This window comes from Pteropus medius, unplaced genomic scaffold (assembly GCF_902729225.1).
Source record: "Pteropus medius unplaced genomic scaffold, Ma_sr-lr_union100, whole genome shotgun sequence".
Lineage (NCBI taxonomy): Eukaryota > Metazoa > Chordata > Mammalia > Chiroptera > Pteropodidae > Pteropus > Pteropus medius.
This window is the reverse complement of record NW_024351735.1, coordinates 2,884,468-2,909,323: the sequence shown is the minus strand read 5'-3', so window position 1 is coordinate 2,909,323 and position 24,856 is coordinate 2,884,468. Positions and strand designations below refer to the sequence as shown.

At 33.3% G+C, this 24,856-nt stretch overlaps 1 protein-coding gene and 2 pseudogenes across 1 annotated transcript in view; all 3 read left to right on the top strand.

Moving 5' to 3' along the window:
- The window catches only part of TNKS (tankyrase), a 176,742-nt gene that overhangs the window by 56,444 nt on the left and 95,442 nt on the right, over positions 1–24,856 (top strand). The window contains exon 3 of the mRNA XM_039846461.1: positions 1,176–1,271. Coding sequence (XP_039702395.1) covers positions 1,176–1,271 — 96 coding nt within the window. The remainder of the gene's footprint in view (positions 1–1,175; positions 1,272–24,856) is intronic.
- Positions 17,195–17,310, top strand: LOC120589118 (uncharacterized; annotated as a pseudogene).
- Positions 24,449–24,567, top strand: LOC120589096 (uncharacterized; annotated as a pseudogene).

Genomic DNA, 24,856 nt, shown 5'->3' with positions numbered 1-24,856 from the left:
TATATGAGGATTGCCTTCCATACATACCAGAGAATTTATATACTTTGTCATGGAACTATTAATGAATGAAAATTTGGGATTCGTTAGCAGTAGTGGCTCAGGTGTTTTTAGATATTACATAACATCTTTAAATACTTGCATTTAATATTTTTGCTTTGTTTTAAATTAATACTGTAGTATAGTGGTAAGTGGTAAAAACTCCTATTGTCTCCAGGAATACACAAAATCTTAACTATTTGAAATGTTAGAATAACTTGTAATTGTACTGTGCTTATTTGGGCGAGTTTTTAGTGTATATTTATTAGTTTAACCATTGATTGGGTAGTGGTATAGCAACGTCCATCGTTCCCCCTCCCCCCAAACACACACATATCAGATGTAGTGGAGAAATGTTTTAGATTAATAAATTATTATATCTGGATTTTGCTTAAACAGTGATTATGTCTTTTGGGAGCCCCCATATCTAAGAATTCTCTATAAGCTACTTTTTACCCAATATAACGTGTTCAACATTTGTTCCTTAGCATATATTATTGTGATGGAGTTTTTGTTTCTAAACATTTTTGATGGAAAGAATTATTGTAGAAGGCAGTTCTTTTTTTGCAGCTCCACTGCAGGGGACCAGAAATGCATGCATTACTATGTCTGTGAAACTTCTTGGAAACAAGCCAGTATGTTAGGGTGAGATTCATATGTAAGCGGTGAGCCACTAAAAGGCTTGCACAGTATTACAACTCTTCTGAGGAGAGAAAGCTTTAGGAAATTCAGCAGTAAAGCAGCAGCAGCAGCAACAAGCAGCCTCAGTGGTAGTAAAGATAGGGCAGGTTCACAGCGTATTGCACACTGTGAGGCAGTGAGCATACAGCTTCCCATCCTGCTGCCTGAAGGAGGCAAACCCAAACTGTCTATTGCAAGATTTTTCTGGTTTCATGTTTATGTTGTTAAGTCATGTGATAATACTGTACCATAAGTTGCCAACTTTGCTTTACTCTAGAGAGGATCCTTTGCTGCAGTGCTTTTTCCCCCTTTTTTCTTTTTCTTTACTCTTTTTTTTTCTTGAAAGAGAAAAAATTATGCAATGTATGTTTATGCCTACACCATGCCGAGACGACACTTACCAGTAAATAATCTTTGTATCCCAGAGGTAAGATACTGTTTCTGCTTTCCTTGCACAGTGCTGCTGCAGCACGGAGCCGATCCAAACATTCGGAACACTGATGGGAAATCAGCCCTGGACCTGGCAGATCCTTCAGCAAAAGCTGTTCTTACAGGTAAGAAAAGCAGAGCTACCAAATTATTTTATCTGTGGAACTACTGGCTTGATCTTAGAAAATCTTTATGCACTGAATTTCATTTGTTTCTACTGATTAAACTCAACAAATATATATGCCATTATCTTACTTCATTATTGATTTGATATATTAACTGTCTCATTAATTTCTATGCTCTCATAAGCATAAGCAATAAGATTGTTTATTCTACTGAGAATTTCTGAGAATCATAGCATTAAATGATAACATATATTATTCGCTCATATTTTAGTCATTTTTTATGGTTTAGATCATAATTTTCTTGTACCTCATCCTCTCAGTTGATTCTTTTGAAGGCCTTCAATATGGGGCAAGCAAGGGCATTTGTATTACTTTATAAAAGTACTTTTGATTGGAAAGACAACCTGCTGCCTTATTACTTAGATCAATAGTTAAATAAAATATGATGCTGTTCCTTCCTTACCACCCTGTTTATATTTTTATTGTATCTTTGCACTTCAGCATGATAGCTAAGTACTTTTTAACTGAGGCAATGTATTACCTTTTTACTTCAGGTAATGAAAAATTTTGGCTTCAGTGTCAGTTTTATTAAGACAAATGTCAAGAACCAGCAAAGAGGAAATGCTAGAATAGAAAAGATCTCTCATAACAATATAGAAAATAATGCTATAAGCGATATGGTATTGAGCAACTGTTTTCATTGATCTTTATTCTCAAAATGCTGCATTGGATCTATTTTTGTTTTTATTCTTAGCATCTGAGTTCTGCTGTTTTTGCCTCCTTTTACTTAACTGACCTTTGTAATTTGGAGCCTTTTTGTCACTGCAGTGCTAACAGTATTGTTTTAAACAGTTGTGTGAAAGTGAATGACTTTTAACTTCCTTTAAATTTGCCCATGTTTGAAGAAAATAAATCTTTCGTTCATTTTTTAGTGTCCATTCTATGCATTTTTAACAAAGATTGAGGTGAATGGATAATGTTTATATATAGAAAGCTTTGAAAATATGTGGAATTCTGCTTAATTACATAGAAAGACAACTTCTAAACATGTTAAAATTAATCTCTGCTAAATTAGAGTAATATGATTTTTCTCAAAAGGTTAGGTGATTGGACTGCTGAATCAAGATAACGTATTCTAGAGAAATAAAACTATTTTAAACCAGTGTAGAGAAGAACTTTAAATGTAATTATAAAATTTTAAATAATGAAATTAAAATATATAGCCTCAGGCCTGCTTGGGCTCTGTAGCCTTTCAGTGTCTTCTTTTAACAGAGTCCTAGGCAACAATAGCAGCCTTGGAGTGGTCTCTGACCAAAGGAGAAATATGGTTCATAGTAATAGAAGTAGATTATAAATGCTGTCCAAGACTGTCTCTATATGTAAGTGTCCTCCCTCTGACCTTTCCCTCTTTTCCCTCAGTGCTTGCCTTGTCCATTTGTTAGGTTCATTTAATGCAACACTGCTTTTTAGATCCACTTACATTTTTTCTAAAAGACAAAGTTTAAACGTAGTTAATTAATAACAAGAAGCTATCTCCTAATTTGAAATGAATTTCAGGGGAGATTTTATTGGCTGTTGCTAGTTTGGGTGAGAACTGTGGCATAACTCATGGAAACCGAAGATGCCTGAAAAACAGATACCATATCTATGAAACTTAGTTTGAAAAGCATCTAGCACTGTACCTTGTTTAGATAAGGAAGATATTCATTCTTTTTGGTCATAATACTGTTCGTTAATTGTTCTTTTCAAGAATATTTACTTTTTTAGAAATGACATATAACTTTTCAGTTACGATTTAAAGGAAAAACATTCTAATAATAGTAGTTAAGTTTGTAGAAAATATAAGCTAGTGATATTTACATATTCATTTTATATAATAGGGTGGACAACCTTTAAGTAAAATGTATCCTAAAATGGTTTCTGCCCAGGCAGGTTCTCTTCTAAGCAGTTCTTTGGAATTATAGTGGAAATGTTATTTCCAAAGCTAAATTTAAAAGATTAAGCATTGATAGAAAAGGAATCTTTTGAAAGGAATGCCTTAGTTTAGAGTTATTAGAGATTATTTTGGGCGATGTGGCATTCTTTATTTTTGTGGCACATGCAATTGTAGTACCATTACATGCCTTGAGGGTGACGTTTCTGTTCTTAATTTGTTTTCTTTTTGGAAATTTAGTTGCTAAAGATGACTTTATAGTATCTTTTATGTTGCTACTTTTGTGCATTAGCCAAAAATGTATAAAGGTATATGGGTATATTTCTTAAAGAAGATTGGCAAGGTGAAAATATTTTTACAGAATATTTAAAATATGTAAACGAGTAATATCCTCTTCTACATAAAGAATGCATTACAAAGCTGTATAAAACAATAACATACCCTTAGTTTTACAATTAAGGGACCCCAGCATATAGCCATTTGCTTTGAATAGTCTACTTAGGTATTTTGAAGAGAATAATTAATTGGAGAGACTCATTAAACTCGTCACTGAATAGTGTTGTGACTGATATATGCTTAAAAGAAATCTTGAGGTTTTTTTTGTTTTTTGTTAATAACTCTGAAATTCTAGGCATTCAACTGAAGGACTTGGAGGTGGTTTGTTTGTTTGTTTTAGGGAGCAAGGATATGAAAATTCTAAAACCGTCTATGTAAATTTTATTGAAGAGCAGTTATGGATCTTAAAATTTTATTTATTTTGGCCTTTTCTCTCTAGTTATAAAAAAATACTTTCATTGTGGAAATTAAGGAAAATAGGAAAAGTAAAAAAAAGAAAAAAATCATTTGTAATTCTACCACCTAGAGAATATTTTGCTAGAGTTTATTTATAATTTTCTTAGCACACACATCCCACACTCTTCTTTCTCTTTAATCATATCAGCCTTATATGTTACATATTGCTTAATAATCTTAAAAAAAAATAGTTACGTGAATATTCTCAGAAGACATTAAGTATTCTGCAACATAAATTTATATTAACTTTATAATATCCTTCTATGGATAGATTTTAGTTCAGGTTAAGTTAGTTAGTTTGTTTGTTTTAGCTAATCTTCTAGTGTTTACCATTTAGATAGGTGGTTTTCTTCCTTGTGAATTTGAGTCATTTTATCAATTCCACTGACATTGTCTTTACTATATTCAGCCTTAGCATCCACAAACATGTTATATCTCTCCATTTCATACTGAAGTATGTGAGAATTTGGAGAATGAGGAACTTCTCTTTTAGGGGCTGAAATGCTTATGGTATTGTTTTGGGAGAGCCACACAAGTTAAAGGTCATTGACAAAGGGTATCTTCGCCTAAGGGTAAGGATGGGTAGGGGTGTTTGTTAATCATGTAAAGGGAGTTCTCTGGGAGTACAGTGGGAAGTTGGGTTAAGAGAAGGCATGATAACAGATTGAGTCTGAGAGTTTGTGAAAGGATAGGTGACCAAAGTAGGACCAAGGATGACAGGGATGTAAAGTGGGTGAGTTTAGATGGTCACAAGATTGCCCAAATAATTGATCCCAGCAGTTTCCTAGTAGATGTAGGCTGAGGGAGGTAGGGAGGAAGGATATATTTGCACCAAGGTGTCTCAGGGATAAGCTTTAATCTGGACTCATTGCACTTCTGAGGAAATCCTATTCTGTGCCTGATAGCTCCTAGTCTTTTCTGAAAGAAATCAGCCTGTGGCTCAGGTTAGAGGCAGAGTTGAGGAGTCTGATACGTTCTTGCTGAACCTGGAGTGTTAAATCAACAAAATATATCTGGAATCCTACAGCTCTTTTTTTCTGCTCCAGTGCTTCCTACTGCTTTTTCAGATAAAACCAAAGCCTTCAACATGATCAATGAGGATTTAAATTATCTGGACCTTGCCTGTATAGGTTTGGTTACTATGTTTTGTTCAAGCCAAAATGTAGGGTTCCTTTCTTTTTCTTACACTTTTCATCTAACCTCTCAGTAATTTTGGTCTACCATACTTTCAGATCTCCAGTCCAACCATTTCTTACCAGCTTCATTGCTTCAGGCCTAGTACATTCCTTCATCATTTTTCTTTCATGACAGCAATAGCCTCATAAAAGGTCTCTGGGCCTCCACTTATACTTGACTCAGTTCTCACTGTAACTGGAGTGGTATTTCTAAAGCATAAGCCCATGATTAGGAAACTCTTTAATGTATTCTCATTACCCCTGAATAAAATCCAGACTCTTCTTTAACCATAGCCTGCCATGATCTGGTCCCTGCCTTGCATATGTCTGATCTTGTCTTTTACTGTATTTGTCCTTGTTCTCTTTGCTTCAGCCATAGCTGTGAGCCAAGCACTGTCACAAGAGCATTGAATGTTCACAGCACTAAGCGACAGATATGATCATTGTACCCCTTTTTGCAGATGCATAGGCATAGGTTGTTACTTTTACAAGTTCACACAGCCATTAAGGGAAATTATTGGGTTTTAAAGTCAAGCAGGTTAACTCCAGAATCAGTGTTCTTATAGAGGCAGAATCAGATTTTTTACCTACTCATTCATTTAGAAGGATGTAGTATAAAACACGTTTGAAAAGTTGGATTGACCCATAAACTCAGTGCTTAAATTCAATCTGTTAATATAATATTTTACTAGTTTCATAGCTTGAAGATTGTTCCTTTCAAAAAAAAAAATTACCTGGGGTGGTTCCTTAGAGTAGTGGTTAGCATGTCTGCTTTACACGCAGGAGGTCCTGGGTTCGAGCCCCAGCAGAGCCATGGCCCATACCCAGGGTGCGCCAGGCCCAGGGTGCAGCTGCGGAGCGTGTGGGAGGAGACTCTCCACCTTCAGAGATCCAGCTCTTAAGGGGAAATGGCAACATCCACAGGTCAGGGGTGGAAGTGTGTGTGTGGGGAAAATTAAGAATAAAATTAAAAAATAATTAAAAAAAATTACCTGATTACTATTACTTGCAAAATTTATTATTCTATTATTATAATAAAATTAATTGAGTAGTAAATTATTTATCCAACTCTACAAACTCTATTCTTATCTTCGCTCTCTAGTTAATAGTCTTGAATAACATTCATTTGAAACATTAATAAAACAATATTTAGAACCTATAAGGAAAGATATAATATTCAGAATGTTTGAACTATTTATAGGTAAGAGGCAGCTCAAATAATGTAAGTAAGCCTTACATGAGTTACAGTTAGATGTATATATAGAGAGAGGGAATAGAAACTCTTTCTGTTTAGAAAACCCAGCACTCTAATATTTCAAGCTCTTCCCATCAACATTTTTATGTAATTAAAGCCAGCAAGCTTACATCGTTAAAACCAGCATGATTTTTTCAACTCATCAAAAATGACATATTTGTGAAGCATAATAACTTTTTAGTTTATACCCTGAGAGCAGCTGTCATTTTCCCCAATAAACTATAGCAACCTTACAGCACATTCATTGCAATTTACATTAGAGCTTTAACTACAACCGAATTGTTATTTTAAGTGGTTTTTTAAAATTTTTTTATAATAATTATTGTTAACATTTGCTTTCTTAAAATAGCATGTGACATTAGAATTCAGTAATTCTTTGGTATTGTAAGGGTTAATAGCTGTATTTGAAATTTGTAATAAATTTTTATTTTGCCATAATTGTATGTTCACATGCAGTTGTAAGAAATGATATAGAGAGGTCCCCTGTACCTTCTGTATTATTTTTCCTTAGTGGTAGGTAACATCTTGCAAAACTGTAATATGGAGTCACAACCAGGATATTGACATTGATACAGTCTAGGTACAAAACATTTTCATTAAAAAATATATTGTTTTGTAGTTTTCGCCACTGGTCTTTATCAATTTTGGTATTAGGGTACTGCTGGCTTCATAAAAGAGTTAGGGAGTGTTCCATCTTTTATTTTCTGAAAGAGATTATTTCTTCTTTTGTCGAATTCACTGGTGAAACCATCTGGGCCTGGCACTTTTTTGGGAAAATTTTTATTGATTCAGTTTCTTTATAAATGTAGGGCTAATAAGTTAAGGTTATATATTTCTCCTTGAAATTTTGTAGTTTTATGTCTTTAAAGGAATTGGTGAATTTCGTCTAAGCTTTCAAATTTCTTTGTATAGAGTTGTTTGTAGTTTTCCTTTGTTAGACAACTTTTGATGTCTGCAGGATCTGTAGTGATATCCCATTTCGTTCCTAATAATTGGTAATTTGTGTTTTCTTTGTAATGTGTTGCCTAGAAGTTTGTCGATTTTAATGATTTTTTTTTTAAAGAACCAATTCTATTTCATTGATTTTTTGTTTGTTTGTTTTTAATTTTATTGATTTCTTATGTTTATTATTTCCTTCTGCTTGCCTTGGGCTTATTTTACTCTCTAGTTTCTTGAGATGGTAGCTTAGAAAATTGATTTGAGATTTTTCCTTTTCAAACTTATGCATTTTAGTGCTATAAATTTTCCTCTATGTACTACTTTAACCGTATTCCCAAATTTTGATATGTTCTATTTTCATTTTCATTTAGTTTAATATATTCTTTTCTTTTCTCTGAAATGTCCTATTTAACCCATAGGTTATTTAGTAGAAGTATGTTGTTTAAATTCTGTTTGGAGATTTTTTTCGTTAACTTTCTGATATTGCTTTCTAGTTTGATTCTGTTGTGGTTTGACAACACTTTATGTTTTCAGTTATTTTTATTTAAAAATGTTTGTTTTGTGGCCCAGAATGTGGTCTGTTTTTCATGTTCCATGGACACATGAAAAAAAAATGTGTTTTTGGCTGTTGTTAGGTGGAGTGTTCTGTAAGTGTCTATTAGATCTCGTTGGTTGATGATGTTGTTGAATTATTCTGTATTTTGCTTATTTTCCTTACATGATCCGCACTGATATCATGGTTCAGAGGAGGGCTGGCCTCCTTACTACTGGGCTGTAGTGAAAATCTGGCAGTCTGCGGTCTCCACTGACATTGTGATGAGGAAGGGCTAATTATTATTACCTGGCAGAAATGAAAGTTCTGGCTTCCATTGAGCTTGCAAATTGAGGCTCATCACTAGGCCTTTGCTTCATAGATAGGGGTGTGGCCATAGTATTTTTACTTTTGTTTTTAGGAGAGTTTTAGTAATATTTGACTGGAATGGACTAACTCTTATCTAAAGATTTTCTGTCTTGCTAGGCTGCCCCCCCTCCTTTTTTCTTTTTTTGTCTGCACCCATTGGCACTTCTGGATTGCCAGCTCTTCAGCTCTTAAGATTTTATATACAGGGCAAAAAGAATTTGATAACTCAATATCGTATTGTTCCTTTGGATACCAGGATCCCTAACCAGCCTTTCTTCTTCTGCTTACCTGCTAGTGTCTTTGTATGTTTATTTTATAAATAACATCCAGGGTTTTAGGTATACTTAATGGGAAGAATATAGAAAATACATATCTACTCCATTTTCCTAGCAGCAGAAGTCTTGAAATTATTTTTAATTAGTCATTAATATGTGGAATTAGTCATTATTCATATAGATACCCTGAGGATGTAAGCATTCAGTGAAACTGCATGGACAGTAGGGATTTTTGTGGCTTACCTATTTTTCTAAATCTACCTGCTGATGAAAAACCTCGATTTAAGCAACTGTGGGTTATGAGGGGTCGTATTGGACCCTTAGTAATATTCATACTCTGCTGCAGAAAACACAGTTGTTCAATGCTTTAGTGTTTTTAATAGTCTGAAAAGTAAAATTATGATTTTAGTATTTATAGTTGAAATAATTCTGACTAAAATGTGAAAGTTATCCACAGCCTACTGCTTTGTCAGTAGGTAACTGGTAAAGAAGCCCATAGTCCCCTCATTCATGATCTTTATATGCCGTTCATTAATTCCATTTACTCTTTGGCTCAAACCTAGGGTTGGAGTGGCCCAGCAGCCAGTGTTTTTCTAGTTTGTCTAATTTGGAATTATTTTACTGAAAATTTAAAAAGTCACTGAACATTTGACATGAGATTTTAATTATTTTAAAAATGAGGTGTCCTTAGGTGTTGGAATAATAGGAAATTATGTAGCATCAAAGAGGCTCCATTATGAAAGTAACTAAATTAGTATTGTAGAATTTACTGTGGAATTTTTACAAAATATCATCTTTTCCTGCTGTACCCCAGCTTTGCCAGTGTCCCTGGCTTATATTACTCATTCAAAGGCTAAGGAAACCAGAGCAGAATATGATACAAAAGATATAAATTGACTTAAAACAAAAACCTTCTTTGAACAGATACTTACCTTTATGCCTAGTATTTTCCAAGAACAGTTCTTGTACCTACATTTCACCCCTTCCAACAAGCTGTTTGAGCAGATATTAGTGAGGAACATGTACTAGCTGGTAGGAAGAGGCTAAATAGATGTGTATACCCATTTACTTAGGGAACAGTTTAGTGAAGCTTTGGAATAAGAAGGTTGTTGATGACCCTAGGCATCACAGTGCTCTTCTCAAATGTTTTTTCCCCCTCTTTAATCCCTCTCCCACTTCAACCCTTGACCTATGGCTGTTGCCATTTCTCCTTAAGAACTGGATCTCTGAAGGCGGGGCATCTCCTTCCACATGCTCACAGAATGCACCCAGGGCCTGGCGCATCCGGAGTATGGTCCATGTCTCCACCTGGGGCGTGAACCTAGGACCTTCTGTGTGTAAAGCAGATGTGCTAACCACTACACTGTGGAGCCATCCTCTTCTCAAATTTTCTAATGCTATATAGAGGAGAAGACATCACTAGCAGCAGGTTCATGGTTTTACTGCAAGACTGCAGCGTAGGCTGTACAGCACAGTCACAGGAATTTTGGAATCAAGAATGTATCTGCATTTATACCCCAGTTCTGCTGCTAACTGGTTGTGTAAACTTGGGGAAGTTACCTGCCTTTCTATGCCTTAGTTTCCTACATTTTCTCATTTAGAGTGGAAGTAATAATAGCCATTTCTAGAGTTGTATACAGAATAAATTTATTTGAAAGAACTTAATGGATGGTATATAGGAAACACTAGATAAATTGCTACTAATGTTACTAATAGTGAGCTTGTTTTTTTGCTTCATTTGACTTTTCATTATTATCAATCCAGGTTTTCAGGGACTTGTCAACAGTTTATAATTTTCCTTATCTTATCCTTACATTTAGGTTAGTAGTTCTCTAGATGTTATCTCTAGATCATCAAGATTGACAAAACTTGGAAACTTACTAGAAATGCAGTTTTTCAGGCTCTATCGCAGACATACGGAATCAGAAATCCTGGGGGGTAGGACCCTGCAATCTGTGTTTTATCATAAGCCCTCCAACGATTCCCTGCTGAGGTATTTTTTTCTGCTTACTTGCAGAGCAGAGGGAGTTGTTCATGGTTGTTCCCCACTTTCATACTTCTTATTCTGAACTAAATTTATCTGGTTCTGTTTTTGTCCCTAACCACTGTTCTGATATGTTTTCTTCTTTCTCCTTGAGTTTATCAGTAAATTCCATCTTGTATATCCAGTGGTCACTTCCTTGTGCAGACTCTCAGCAGCATGCAACATAATTTATTACAGCTTCCTTTTTTGAAATAGCCTTCTAATGACTTCCAGAAGACTATACACTACTGCCTTTTTTTTCCATTCCACTGACAGATCCTTCTCTTGCTGATTCTTTTTCTCATACCGCACAAAGGGCCCAGGTTTAGTCCCAGGATATTTCCTCCTCCCCGTCTAACTTTCTGGATAATCTCATCCAGTCTACTGACTTTAAATAGCATCTGTATGCTCAAGACTCCTCCCTCAAACTCCCTACCCCCCAGATTTATGGCTCTAGTGCTGACCTGTCCTTTGAGCTCCCTCATATAAACTAGTGTCCAATCCAGTTGCCACTCACCCTTTACATCACCCATCAATCACTGAAATGATTTCATTCATTTACTTTTTTGCTTATTTATTATCTAACCCCCAACTCCTGAATTCCTGTACTGGCTTCTTGAAAAATGGGACTTTCTATTTCTTGTTTGATATTTATAGTCTCAGCATTCTATAAATATTTGTTAAATGAATGATGGGTGCTTCATAAACTAGAACTGTTTTATTATAACAGCATAACATGATAAAATCAGAATAGCATTCCATAGGTAAAAAAGGTAGAAAAATGATGCGTCAGGCAGGTGAGCTGCAATTGACAATAGGAAGAAATCTGGAAAGGGATCTTTGAGAAGCCATCCAATCTGATAGTTTGTCTGTTGTTTGTTAAATCTGTGTTGGTTTGTTGATCCCAGAATTTGCAAGTGCCACTTCCAGCCACTCTAAAATAAACTTAGCAAACTTACTCTTTAGTTAGTTAGGTAGTTTAAAAAAAGAATCCTCATCACATTAATGAAAGAAAAAAAAAGAAAAGAAAAGCACCTTTTGTTTATAAATTCATACTATATAAAATTTCCTATCAGAATGCAATGTCTGGCTCATACTAGAACCTCAATAATAGTTTTTGTTATTGAAGAATATATACATATAATCAGTTGTATAACATAAAATCATAAATCCCATATGAATGAAATAACCTATTAAGATGGAGATTCTAAAACTTTTCAGTTGATGTTTATAGATTGTTGAATGCTCTGGAATCTAAAGTCTAGATAAACCCTCAGAATTTTAAAAAGATGTCATAATTTTAACTAGAAACTTTTTACTGTAAAGCCTCCTTTTACTGGATTGTTTTTCTCCTTGATGAAACAGTATATATATCCTCATAATGTTCCATGACCCAGTTTCCCCACCCCAGCTATGATATTGTCACAGTCAAGAGCCATTTTAGGTATTTAGGGTAGACAAAAGACTGGGAACCATCCAAAACTGAGAACAGTCCTCCAGTGTGACATCAGTTTTATAAGAATATTTTCACTTATTTACTTAGAGGTCATAAAATGTACTAACGAGAAAGAAGCCGTTGGTAATTATTTTATAATTACTAGGTTGTTATATGGTGTAGTGGAAGAAAATTTACTAAAAACTAAATTTGGAGTTATCTTTTGAATAAATAACCTTTTCTCTCCCTTTTTTCTCTCTCTTTCTCTCACTCTCTCTGGTAGACTTAATTAGATATCATAATCAAAAAATAAATCTGCTTTGAAATATCTCTCATTCCAGTCTACCCAATTTTAAGTTTTATATCTGTAATCCTATTCTGGTTTAATATTTCCCTTTTTTCTCTTTTTGGTATTTCATCTTACTCCTTCAGTTACAAAGAACTTTTTCAAAATAACGCTAAAATGATATCTAACATAATTGGTTGACTTTTTTTCCCCCCAAGGAAAAGCTGACCAGTTTTTAAGAATTTTCAACAGAAATCCAGTTATAGAGTGTAAATTTAGTTGCCATGAAATGGCAGCTGAAATGGCAATGATGCATGCTACATAAGAAAAGGGAAGATCAGCTTTGTCTTTTATGTTCAAAAGTAAGCAAATTCTACATGAAAATCTTTGAAAAATAGCTTTGGTTAGATCATCAGTGCCAATTTTGCGTGTTATTATTGTTTATATATCCAGAGAACTTAATGATATTAATAACTGAAACTTGTAATTAGACCTTTGACAAATAGAAAGGTGACATATTGCATATATTAAAATACAATGAAATTTCTACAGATTATACTGTTTAATGTGAATTCAGATGTCATTTTTTCTCAAAATTGCATTCTCAACTATTGGTATTGCATTGAACTACTGAACTGTATGATTCATATATTGTTGCTAATGTCAACCTTTTCTACTGCTATGTCCTCAATATTATTTTTTAATAATGTTTCAAACTTACAGAAAAGTTAAAAAATGGTAAAATAAGTACTTACATACTCTTCCAATAGTTCACCAATTGTTAAGATTTTCTTGATTTATATATTTTATATATTTTTATATATTTTTCTCTATATGTATATATTTTTCTTTTTCGTCTCTGAACCATTTGAGAGTTACTTGCAGACTTTGTGGAGCTTCACACCTAAATACTTCAGCATGTATCTCCTAAGAACCATAATATACTTATCACCCTTAGGAAATTAAGTATTATACATAATACAGTACTATTTTCTAATATTCATTTTATTTTCCTACTATTTTATCAAAATATTTCTTTGCCTATGACCTTTTTCCATCAATACTAGGTAATTCCATTTCTTTAAACAGCTTTTGAGCCATTTCAACTCTTTCATGGACACTTAGAGATTGGGGTATTATTTTACTTCTCCCTGATTTTCACCCCTTTTGTACAGATGCTATGAGTATCCACTGAAAGAAACTTTTGCCTTTTTTCTTTTACATGTTTTACTTTTGTTTTAATGGTGTTACTACTGTTTCTGTGTTGTTCTTTACAGAGATACTTGGATACAAGTAGTAATTATGGAACATGGTGCATTACCATTTACATTAGGCACTTAAGAAATGCATTATAAAATTTTGAAATTGGTTACCTATAAGGGTGTGGGGACCCCAATGGGAAAGGGAGAGGTAAGATATTTTCTAGAGTATACCTTTTTGGTATAATTTTAGTTTCTAGAAGCATGTTAATGTTTTACATATTCAAAAAATAAAGTTAAATCAAGGACGAGGAAAAACTCTAAAATTTGAATGCAGACAAATGAACCGTTTGCATTTCAAATAAATAACCACACTGAAGGACATAAGATCTAATCCAAGTAACTTTTCAACACAGTACTTTATACCTTCAGTCTAGAAGGGGGAAAAGGGGGCAATTTCAAGCAAACTTTAAATTTTTTTTTATCAGATTGTTTTGCAGTGATATGGTATAGTAATTCTGAAACCATTTTATGTATAAGTAAGATTGAATAAATGTGTTGAGAGCCAAACCTCTTACTATAGAGTAAGAAACATACAAATATAAAACGGGAGAAGACAAAGGAAAACTTTGTGGAGTTGGATTGAAGTGGTAGGTATCAGAATAATGGCAGGGAAAATTTCCTAGGTCTGCTGCAGAAAAGCTAGAGGCAGTATGTCACCCCCAGTAGCAACGTAGCATAATTGCTTTCCAGATCTTGGTTTCTATATGCTATTCCCCTACATGCTATTGAAAGAGTTCTTTGAAAAAAAAAAACTAATTTCAGAGTAGGGCAAGGGTGGTATAAGATGAGCTTGGAATATGTTATTGTGCTAGAAAGTAAGGAAGAGCTTCAAAAAATAGTGGAAGCATCTCAGAAGGACACAGGAGCCAGCTTGAAGGGGGATACTACTGACCAAATCTGGGACAGTTTCACCATCAAAAAAAGTGAGAGTGGATCAAGCCTATTAGATAAAATAGGAATAAATTTGTTCATAAAGTGATAATGAATGAATGAATGAATGGATGGATGAATGAATGAATAGAAGTTTGTTCTTCTGTAGAATGCCCACAGAATTGTGGAGGGACTGTTGGAGTTGGAAAATCATCATCTGCAATGATCATATTAAAGATTGGTTAAGACATGAATTAGTTGATGCCCAACCTTAAGGACCTGATTGATGAGGACAAGTATATTTGCTTGGTTCTCAGCATGTCTGTCTATATATTGATTATTACTTGAGAAAAACTATATAGTGAAGAAATCTGACAATACCTTTATTGAGGCAGCAAAATTAACATCACCAGTGACAGTCAAATGAACTTTGTGTGCCAGCCGATTTAATATACCTGAGAAGGATACAACATCTCTTATGTTGTATTCTAGCCAGGGATGCATAACTAAATCTCATGAGGAAACATTAGACAAATACAAATTTAGGCACAGTCAACAAAATAATTGGCTTGTGTTTTTCAAAAAATGTCCATGTCTTGAAAGACAGAGCCTGAGGACTTATTTCAAATTAAAGGAGATTGAAGAGAAATGACAACTAAATGCAAATTACATGATCCTAGACTGCAGGAGGGGGACACTCTAAGGGATATTATTGGAGCAACAGTGAAATTGGAATATTTATATTAGATAAAAGTACCAATGTTAAATTTCCTGAATCTAATTACTGTACAGTGCTTATACCAGAAAATATTCTTATTTTCAGGAACTAGACACTGAAGTAATAAAAAAAAAAAAAGAGGCACAATGTCTTGTAACTTTCTGAAATGGTTCATAAAAATTTATTACATATATATGCATACATGCAGAGAAATATATATACAGAGAGAGAGGATATAAAGCACATGGGTGAAATAATAAAAATTGGCGAGTCTAGGCAAAGAATATGCAGGACTCAGTCCTCTGTACTGATTTTGCAGTTTTTCTCTATGCTTCAAATTATTTAAAATAAAAATATTTTTTAGTTATTACTCTAAGCAAAAAAAAAAGTGACAGAGTTTGGTCAGTACCTTACATAGTCACTCTATACAGTTTTTCTACTTTTTCTTTACATTTTACTTCAGACTGCATTGGTGTTCTTTTCTATTTATTATTAACTCAAATTAAACTCACGTTTCTTTTCTATCCATAAAGGTCAAGTTTCCTGCGTCTTATTTTAGATCAGAACACCATCTAATGGGCATTGCTATAATTGCTAACTCTCCTTGTTTTCTGTCTTGTTCTGAAGAAAACTCGGGCATTAAATTAGTTGAGGTTATTTTGAAACAAATGATATCTGTATCATTTTTTTCTTTTCTTTTCCTCAAGAACACAATAGACTAGTGTTCTTATTTGGATGAGCATATATTCACTTCATTCTCTGAGGATACATTACCTTAGTGGGTACTAGGTGGGTACTGACTAGTTCCAGGAAGCTTTTTAACTTAATTAGCCTTCTTATAGCTTTGTGCATCTAACTGTGTGATAGGCGAGTGAGCAGTATCTTCTCAGGGAAAGGATGATGCTTACTTAGAGTGTCATTAATTTACATTATCTTAAAATTGTACATTTGATCATCATCTGCATATAGCTTTAGAATTTCTAGACTGTTTTTGATATGGACATTGGAAGTCATCTGAATGACAGCCTTATTGGGTATGGAGAGTTATACAGTGAACCATATGTTTAAATATTTTTGAATGAAAGTGGAAAACATATAAAATTATCTGAAATGGCTATGAATATTTTCTTATATGTGGAATTTCTTTTAAAGAAATAGTTTTTAGGAGATTAAACAAGAAATCAGTGTTAGATGAAGAATGCTTTACACATAGGCCATCCATTGATTTGTAGGTTATCTGAACTTCATTTTCTCTAGTTTGTATCATACTTTTTTTTTCTTTCTGAAGAGGAGTAACATTCTGTGTATCAGTTCTTATTTATGTTCTTTCCCTCTTGTTTTTTCTTTGTGGGGAAAAATCCATTGCTCTTTATAATTCTGGTTATATGTATTTGGCTTCACTGTTTGGAAATAGGCCCCAGGTGAGTGAAAAAAATCTTTTTTTCACTATTGATGTTCTAAGCTTTCTATATGTTGTTTTTTTCTATTATTCTATTACCCTCCATTGCACTGAAAATGAATGATATATTGCTTATGACAGGACATAAAACTGACTCTTGTTTTAAAGAAGTTATTAGAATGCCAGTGGCAATAACAGACAGGCATGGAAGTATATCCTTTTCTCCAGAAGAGCAAGAAATTTTATGAACTTGTTTGCAAAATAAGTCTTCTTTCATTTTTAAAACTTAATAAGGGAAAATAAAATAACCACTTGCCTATACTCTATAAAAAAATGCCAAGTAGAGGTATTAATGATGATTTTTATAAAGAGAAGGCTAACTAAGAATACAGAAGGGAAAGAAGCTCAATTAAGAATGGAAACATTTTTTTAATGCCTTATGTTTAGTACCACTAATGATTTTATTCACTCCTTTCTTTTAAGGATTTATTTTCATACATATTTTCCCAATTTTTTATTTCTTAATTAGGGGGCATTTGACAGCTTACAGGACTGGTGCTTCATAGAAAGTTCTTGGGATGTGGTTCTATAGTGTAACTTAGCACATCTGCTTTACACATAGAAGGTCCTGGGTTCGCGCCCCAGTGGAGCCACGGTCCATGCTATGGCCATGCCACCGTGAACAAGCCCAATGTCTGATCTCGGAAGCTAAGCAGGGTTGGGCCTGGTTAGTACTTGGATGGAAGACCACCTAGGAAGACCAGGTGCTGTAGGCATAAATAATAATAATAAAAAAAAGAAAGTCCTTGGATCATTTTTTATTTCTCTATATTTACCTTAATCATGGCTCTCATGTGAATGTTAACTTACTCTCCCCATTATTCAAAGTCATGCTTATAACCCATGTTGTGGGTTATAACTGAATTATGGAAAATTTTGGACCTAAAGATTTTATAATCTCCTGGAGAAGAAAAGAGCCATGATCGTACAGCCACGTTCATGTATATATATTTACATTTATTTTTACACACACACATACATTTTACATGATTACCTTTTTTTTTAAAGAACAAAGGAATGATTCTGAATGTTATCAGATAATTTTTATATTTTGTTTCTGAAAGAGAATGCAAAAGAGTATTCCAAGGATTTTTCACTTTAAGTCCTTACATGATACTTTTCAGAGAAAAAGTGTTAGACGAAAGTTGAGATGATATTTTTAAACATGATTTGACCAAAGAATGAAGGTAAAGATAGTCTCTCCTAAGAAACATTTGAAAATGTGAAGAAGAAAATTCTTTTAAGTATGCTAAAAGCTATAGGAAAAGAAAGGAGATTGGCATATTATTTGGAATATTATTGGTATATTATTTGGAAAAAAAATGGAAAGATGATGCACAGAAAGCCCCACAAAAGAAATGAGTATACATTGTAAAATCGGTGCCCAGTTCACAGAGCTAAAGAACACTTAAAGGAATGAAGGTTTGCAAAGTTTTCTGTAAAATTAATTAAAAGAACTGAAAGTGGGGTGGGGATGTCCTAAAAATTTTACTCAGAGAGCACAAAGTGAGTGAAGTCCTTCCAAAGCTACATAGATGGCAAAAATACTTCAATTTACAAAATGGCTGCTTTCCAACAGTTTCCCCTCGAAACAAATCGTTGACTTACCCACTTCTATTACTAAATTAACTTTCTTCTTATAAAACTTCAAATAGTGCTAGACTTTTATCATCGCACTGTACCAATAGGTTTGCCAGTAATGTGATATAATTAAGTCTGAATGTTCTCAGTATTGTTATTTAAAGCAAATCAGAATGCTTCCTTATAGGTTCTTGAAGGTTAAAATTCAGGAATTAAGGTAGCATTTTAGTTTATTTCTTAAGGAGACCTGTCTTTAATTGGTCTGAAAACCAATTAAGCTTTCAAGTAACCGGTATTCACAAATTGTAAGTTGTTTATACATAGGAAAACAGCGTATCAGTAGTTTTTATTGGTAGGATATAAGAGCAACTTTCTTTTGATTTTGAACCATCATTTCTCTGTGAGTTAAAAAAAATGAAACTCATTTTTTAATTGAAATGATGAAGTATGTATGATAACTTTAAATATATATTACATAGTTTATTTTTTTTTCCACTACGTAATCTTGTTCATCTAGTCTTTTTTGTTTGTTTGTTTGTTTGGCTTTCTGGAGTTTTCAAAATATTTTTCAGTGAAAGACCTCGTATCTTTTTATCATATAGGAGAATATAACATATATTTACTATGTTTTATGTATTCAATGCAGTTCAGTAACTTTTGTATTTATCTCTGATTTGATCAAATGGATTTGATTAACCACTGAAGCTAGTCCTCGGAAACTACAGTGAGTTCTTCGTGTCATAGTTAAGAGATTTTGGTTTGGGTTGTGAGTATATTACAGTGAGGGATGAGTTGAAGAGTGTGCAGAAGCAAAAGGACTTCTTTGAGTACTAGCAGTCCCTATGTTTACTAGGTTTCTTCATTTTCCTTTACAACACTTTCTACATGTCTTCCGGTAAATCGTATAAAGCTTGATGTCCCAACATAATCAGGAAAGTTTAAGAGCAATGAGAGATGAGCTTTTGTTTACTCAACAAAGGATAATTACAGGAAAGCATCTTGGACCTCCATAAATCTTTCTCATTATATCTGAACTCTTTAGCTGAAAAGTACTTATACAGAGACTATATATAAAAGGTCTCTCTGGTAATTTTGATATTTTTATATCTTGATCTCACATCATGGTTAGGTTTATCTTTAAATGCAAGGCTAAACTATTTGAGTAATTTATTGGAGAATTGTTTATCCCTGAGCATTTTTAGTTAGACTGTATATAATATTGGAAAGTGAATAACTATCTGACTCTATCTGTTATATTCAAGAATCTGTCTTTAGTCATTGGATGGCAATAATTTAGAATTAACTTGGCATATGAAGAATGTACCAAGACAGGTTCATCTTTTTTTTTTTAATTTGTATATTTATAGTCAAGAATATTTTTTCATTATCAATTAAATTTTCTTTTTGAGAAAGAAAATAGCACCTTATATATATGAACTGTTGTGACTCAGCTAGGTTACAGACAAAAACAAGGTCTTTGTAAACCCACAAAATACCAAACATCTTCCTCATCTGGCTGAGTGACAGCTCCTTTTTTACTGGGTCATTGAATTGCGCCCATTTTCTAATAGCATCCAATCTAGAACAAACCTCTGCCTTCTTAGATGCTCCCCCAAAATCTCCCAACAAAGGTCAAATGCTTTAATAAATTCTTTCTAACATCCCCTTACTGAGCTGCCCCATTGTTCTCCGTGGCATGTGTTCTCCCTCACATTAAGTAACAAACTCAACTTCTTCAACTATAGGTGTGTTTCTGGTAGTTTTGGCTGGAGGGCATTGACACTTTCCTTAAAGATATTTCTTAAGATATAAATTGTGCCCTCAACATTTAGGAGTTGAATGCTTTGTTAACTTTTTGTATATATATTTTAAAGTCATCATGTTTATTAGCACTTACATTTCAGATATTTTGATAGTTGATAAGTATATGAGGATAAATGTGGCACTGTACTCTGGGAAATTTCAAACTGAGCAATTGATATTTTTTCATTTAATAACATCAGTGAGTCTGATTTATTTATAAATCTCTTTCCTTTATAGATTGTACTCATTTTTACCATATTTAAACTGAAGGCAAAAGAAATGTTTGAGAATTTGATAATTTTGTATAGGGTACAGAATTCTGGTTACCTTTACCTAATACCTTGACAAGGGCTAAATTTTTAGGATTTATTCACATAAACTCTTGTGCCACAGAGTATTCATAACATTATAAAGTAACCTCTTTCTGAGAGAGAAAAAGAGAGTGGGAGAGGAGACATTTATTTTGTAACTCAGTCATAATAATTTACACAGAACCACCTAGTGGTCAGTTATGATGATATGATGATAAATTATGTGCCTTATGCCTTTCTTAAAGGAGTTTCTGGAATTACTGTTAGTTCCAACACATGCCCCAGGATATATCTATCTCCATAAGCCATTTTCTGTAAGATGTGAAAGTTTCTCAATTCCACCCATGTCATGAAAACGATAGATCTTCATCTTACACAAAGCAGAGAATGAATCTTAAAAAGCATTTCTTAGTTTCACTCCTCAACAAATAACTTTGCCAAATCTTCTTATATTCCAAGGCAAATCACTGGACCCTTGGGATTTAAAATTTTTACTCTTCCAACAGCTACTGATAATTCTTTACAAGCTTGAGGTAAAAGTGTTTAACTTAAATCTTTTGAAGTTATCAAGATGAGAAAACATTAAGCTATCAAGAATCTGAAAGTAGTTTGCTGAAATTTCATTGTAACTCACTCTTAGGTAGTCTTTATCACCATTCTTTGATAATTATTTGCAGAAGCCATTATACAAAATGGTGGGTTCTATCAATTAAGCCACATTTACTCAAAATGAATGCATAATATTTTTTGCTAATACAGAATGAGAGATTATGTTAAAGGAAGAATCATTTTCAGTATTTAAACAATGCTAGCTACCCTTAAATATAGTTTTCTCTAAAATATATGGTGATTATTACATGATCACAAATTCAAATTGTGAATTTATTTGAAACAATCGCCTATTTTTGTCATAGTAGGATTTCCACACGCATAATTTAAATTTTGTTTGTGTCTCCATGCTCTTTGGGCTTGTGAAAAAATAATCTGAGGTGATGATAGATAGGCCAGAATAACATTATCCTTTATTAACATGACCGGCCATGAACTATCTAGGCGTAATTTGTCAGACTATTCTTGTATATATAAAATAAGTTTTTTGATGTTATCCTTGAAGTAAGACTCAGTTTAATTTAGTTTAAAATATTGAAGGCATTTTTTTTTTAGCTTTAATTTCTCAAGTCTTCTGGGGATAGTTTAATTCTCTACTTAAAATGAATAATAGTACCTTTAGTTAAAATTCGTTAACTCTTTCTAGCATATAAACCTTGGCTTATATCTGCAAAAGAAATTGTAAATAAATGTATATATATTTATATACCTTTGGAAGATTTACCATAATAGCAGCCTGACTGAAAGTATATAAGTACTATACTCCCATAATAGTAACAAAAGGTTAATATTTTATCTATTTTTATATAAATTTTAAGTCAGTGAAAGGAAAACAAAGATTGAGTAAAAACTAAAATTTGCTTTATTAAAATGATATGAGAAATTATTCAGATAGGTTTGCATTTTACTCATATTTCGAAGTCATATATAGAATCTTGAGAAGTCAGTTTTTATTAAAAATTTATTCATTAAGACATAGTCTTGAAAAGAAGTAGAAATTTGAGGTGATAGATACCACATCACACCCATTAGGATGGCTGCTGTTAATATATTTAAAAACAAAAAACAAAAAACCAGATACTGGTGAGGATGTGGAGAAGTTGCAACCCTTGTGCACTACTGGTGGGAATGTAAAGTGATGTGGCTGCTATGGAAAACAGTATGGAGCTTTCTCAAAAAGAAAATAGAATTACTATGATCCAGCAATTCAGTTTCTGGGTATATATTCAGAAGAATTGAAAGCAGAGACTCCATAGATGGGGTAAAGAGGGTCAAATGTAGGGGTATAGGAGAAGAGTGAAGTGGGTAAAGGGGATCAAATATATGGTAGCTGAAGGAAACTGGACTTTGGGTGGTAAACACACAATAGAATATACAGATGTCAAATGATAATATACACCTGAAAATTATATAATTGTATTAACCAGTATAACCTCAATAAACTTAAAAAAAGAAAGAAAATTAATATATGTGGCAAAAAAAAAAAGAAAGCAGAGACTCAAAGATATTTGTACACTCATGTTCATAGTAGCATTATTCGTAATAGCCAAAGATGGAAGCAACTCATGTGCCCATTGAGAGATAAATGGATAAACAAATGTGGTATGTACATAAATGGAATTTTATTCAGTCTTATAAAGGCTCACCACTTATAATTAGTCCAGTATTTTCCTGGAGAGAGGAAAATAAGTTCTTTGCATAACATGAATGGCTGTATGTTTGATTAGTTTATTGATTGCCATTAAAAATTTTTTCTTCCCAGAGTAATTCAATTAGATAAATTCTAAAAAGCTAACAAGTTAGATAGCAAACCAAGTTTGTACTGGAAAGTACATTTATATATATGATTATATTTTTGACTGAATTAAAAGCATAACATTTTCAGCAATTTCAAGTTGCCACATCAAATTTTATATTTATCCGGATTTACTTATAATGCAATTTTCTAACTCTATATCCTAGTCCTATCTTCTTGTTTGTTTTTTTTCCCAGGAATTTCCTGTGTAACATGTGAGGCTTTCATTCTTAGTTCTCAGCTTAGATGAAATAGATGCCTCTGTTGTAACAGAGCTTTGTGTAGATGAGACATTCTTTTTAAGAAATATGTAACTCCAGGGTGGGAAAGTGAAATAGGTATTCCTTTTTTTTTTTTTTTTAATGAAATAGAGATATAAGAATGAATAAAATATAAAATATGCTGCCTGACTTCTAGGAGTTCAAGTTAGGCAAGGAAGACAAACCTACAAATGATTTTTCATATACTGTAGAATGTGTTACGGAGCACAGAGGAAGGAACTCAGCATTTACTGCACTTGATTGTTCTCTATCTACTTTTGAGGCTTAGTATGTTCTAACATTTTTGTGTGTTTTTCTATTTAGAATATTTTGTTTTTCTGTAGTTTTGCTCAACAGTGTCAAAGAATATTGCCTTATATGATCTTATTCAATTTCACTCCCCAGTTGATTCTAGGTCATGTAAAAGCTTGGCACAAAATAAATGCAATAAACAAACTTGGCAAAGGGGAAAAAATACAGTTCTTCTCTGGCTTGTTCTCAGCCACAATAGTATCATTCTACCAAATAGATAGTATTTTGTTCTCTATCCATGAGGAAGCAACAAGTGATCAGAATCATGCAAAACTTGAACACAGAAAATTACTGTTTAGAATGGGGATAAAAGTGTGTTTGCCTTTGTGTGCACACTGGTTTGCTAGTTTGTTTTTTTTTTTTAATTAAAGATTATAACTATGGAACCTTTTCCTGAAAAAGCAAATAGATAGTAACTTACTTATCTTGAGTTCCAAAATTACCCTTTCTTTAATTTTCCTAAGGTATTAATTAATATCTTGTTACTAATGAAGAAGAAAGAAGAAAGGAAAGGGGAACAGATATCTCCCAATCTGCAAATCATAGATTTCTGTACTTTATTTAGTATTTACTCTAGATAGTATACTAGAGGTAAATACACTTACAAATGCGTGCGCGCATGCACGCACGTGCACACGCACACACACACGCACGCACGCACGCGCGCGCGCAGATGTAGGTAATCGGTGACAAGCAGAACCGATCCTGAAGCCAAGCTGGTGATGTCATTATTAAGAAAGCAACAGTTAACTTGGAAGAAAGATATGTGGGTTACTTTTATAGCTTTTGGTATTGCCTTGTAAAGAAACATTGTTTTATGTGGCCTTGTCCATGTCTCGTTGGAAATAGTTTTATTTTTACTTTATCTCAAACCTCATGCTTTTAAATACTGACTACTTATGTGCATGTTAACCTTCAGTCAAGTTTCATAAGAATTGCTGCATCACAGGGTTGGTACATTTCTATGGTAGATGGATAAAAATATGCCCAAGTCCATTTCATTTTATAAAATCTATATATAATTTAAAGTAAATCTAAAGTTAAAAATTAACAAAAAATAAAATTTATAAAATATAGTAAATTTATATTTTTCATTATGGCTTATCATAATTGACACATGGATATAGTTACAAGTCTGCTACAAGTCAATAGGTCAGCAACTAGGATATTAAGAAATATCAGGGTCTACGGCCATGCTACCCTGAACAAGCCGGATCCTATCTGATCTCGGAAGCTAAGCAGGGTCGAGCCTGGTTAGTACTTGGATGGGAGACCACCTAGGAAGACCAGGTGCTGTAGGCATAAAAAAAATAAGGGATTGTAAACTGACAAGGTCCTTGCAATCTGTGAGGTCAACCAAGGGTTGCCTTGCCTAAAAAAAAAAAGTTAAAAAAAAAAATAAAAGAAATGTCAGATGTCTGTATGATAGGAACTTATTACTATCACATACATTTTTCTTTTTGAATGAGGTTTTCTTTCTAATGAGGAAAAAGAAATTTACTCCTTGTAAGGTTCCATTAGTCTCAATAAGGTTCTATCTCTTTTGGTATAGAGAAAGGAAAATTCATCCACATAGTTTTTCTAATTATGA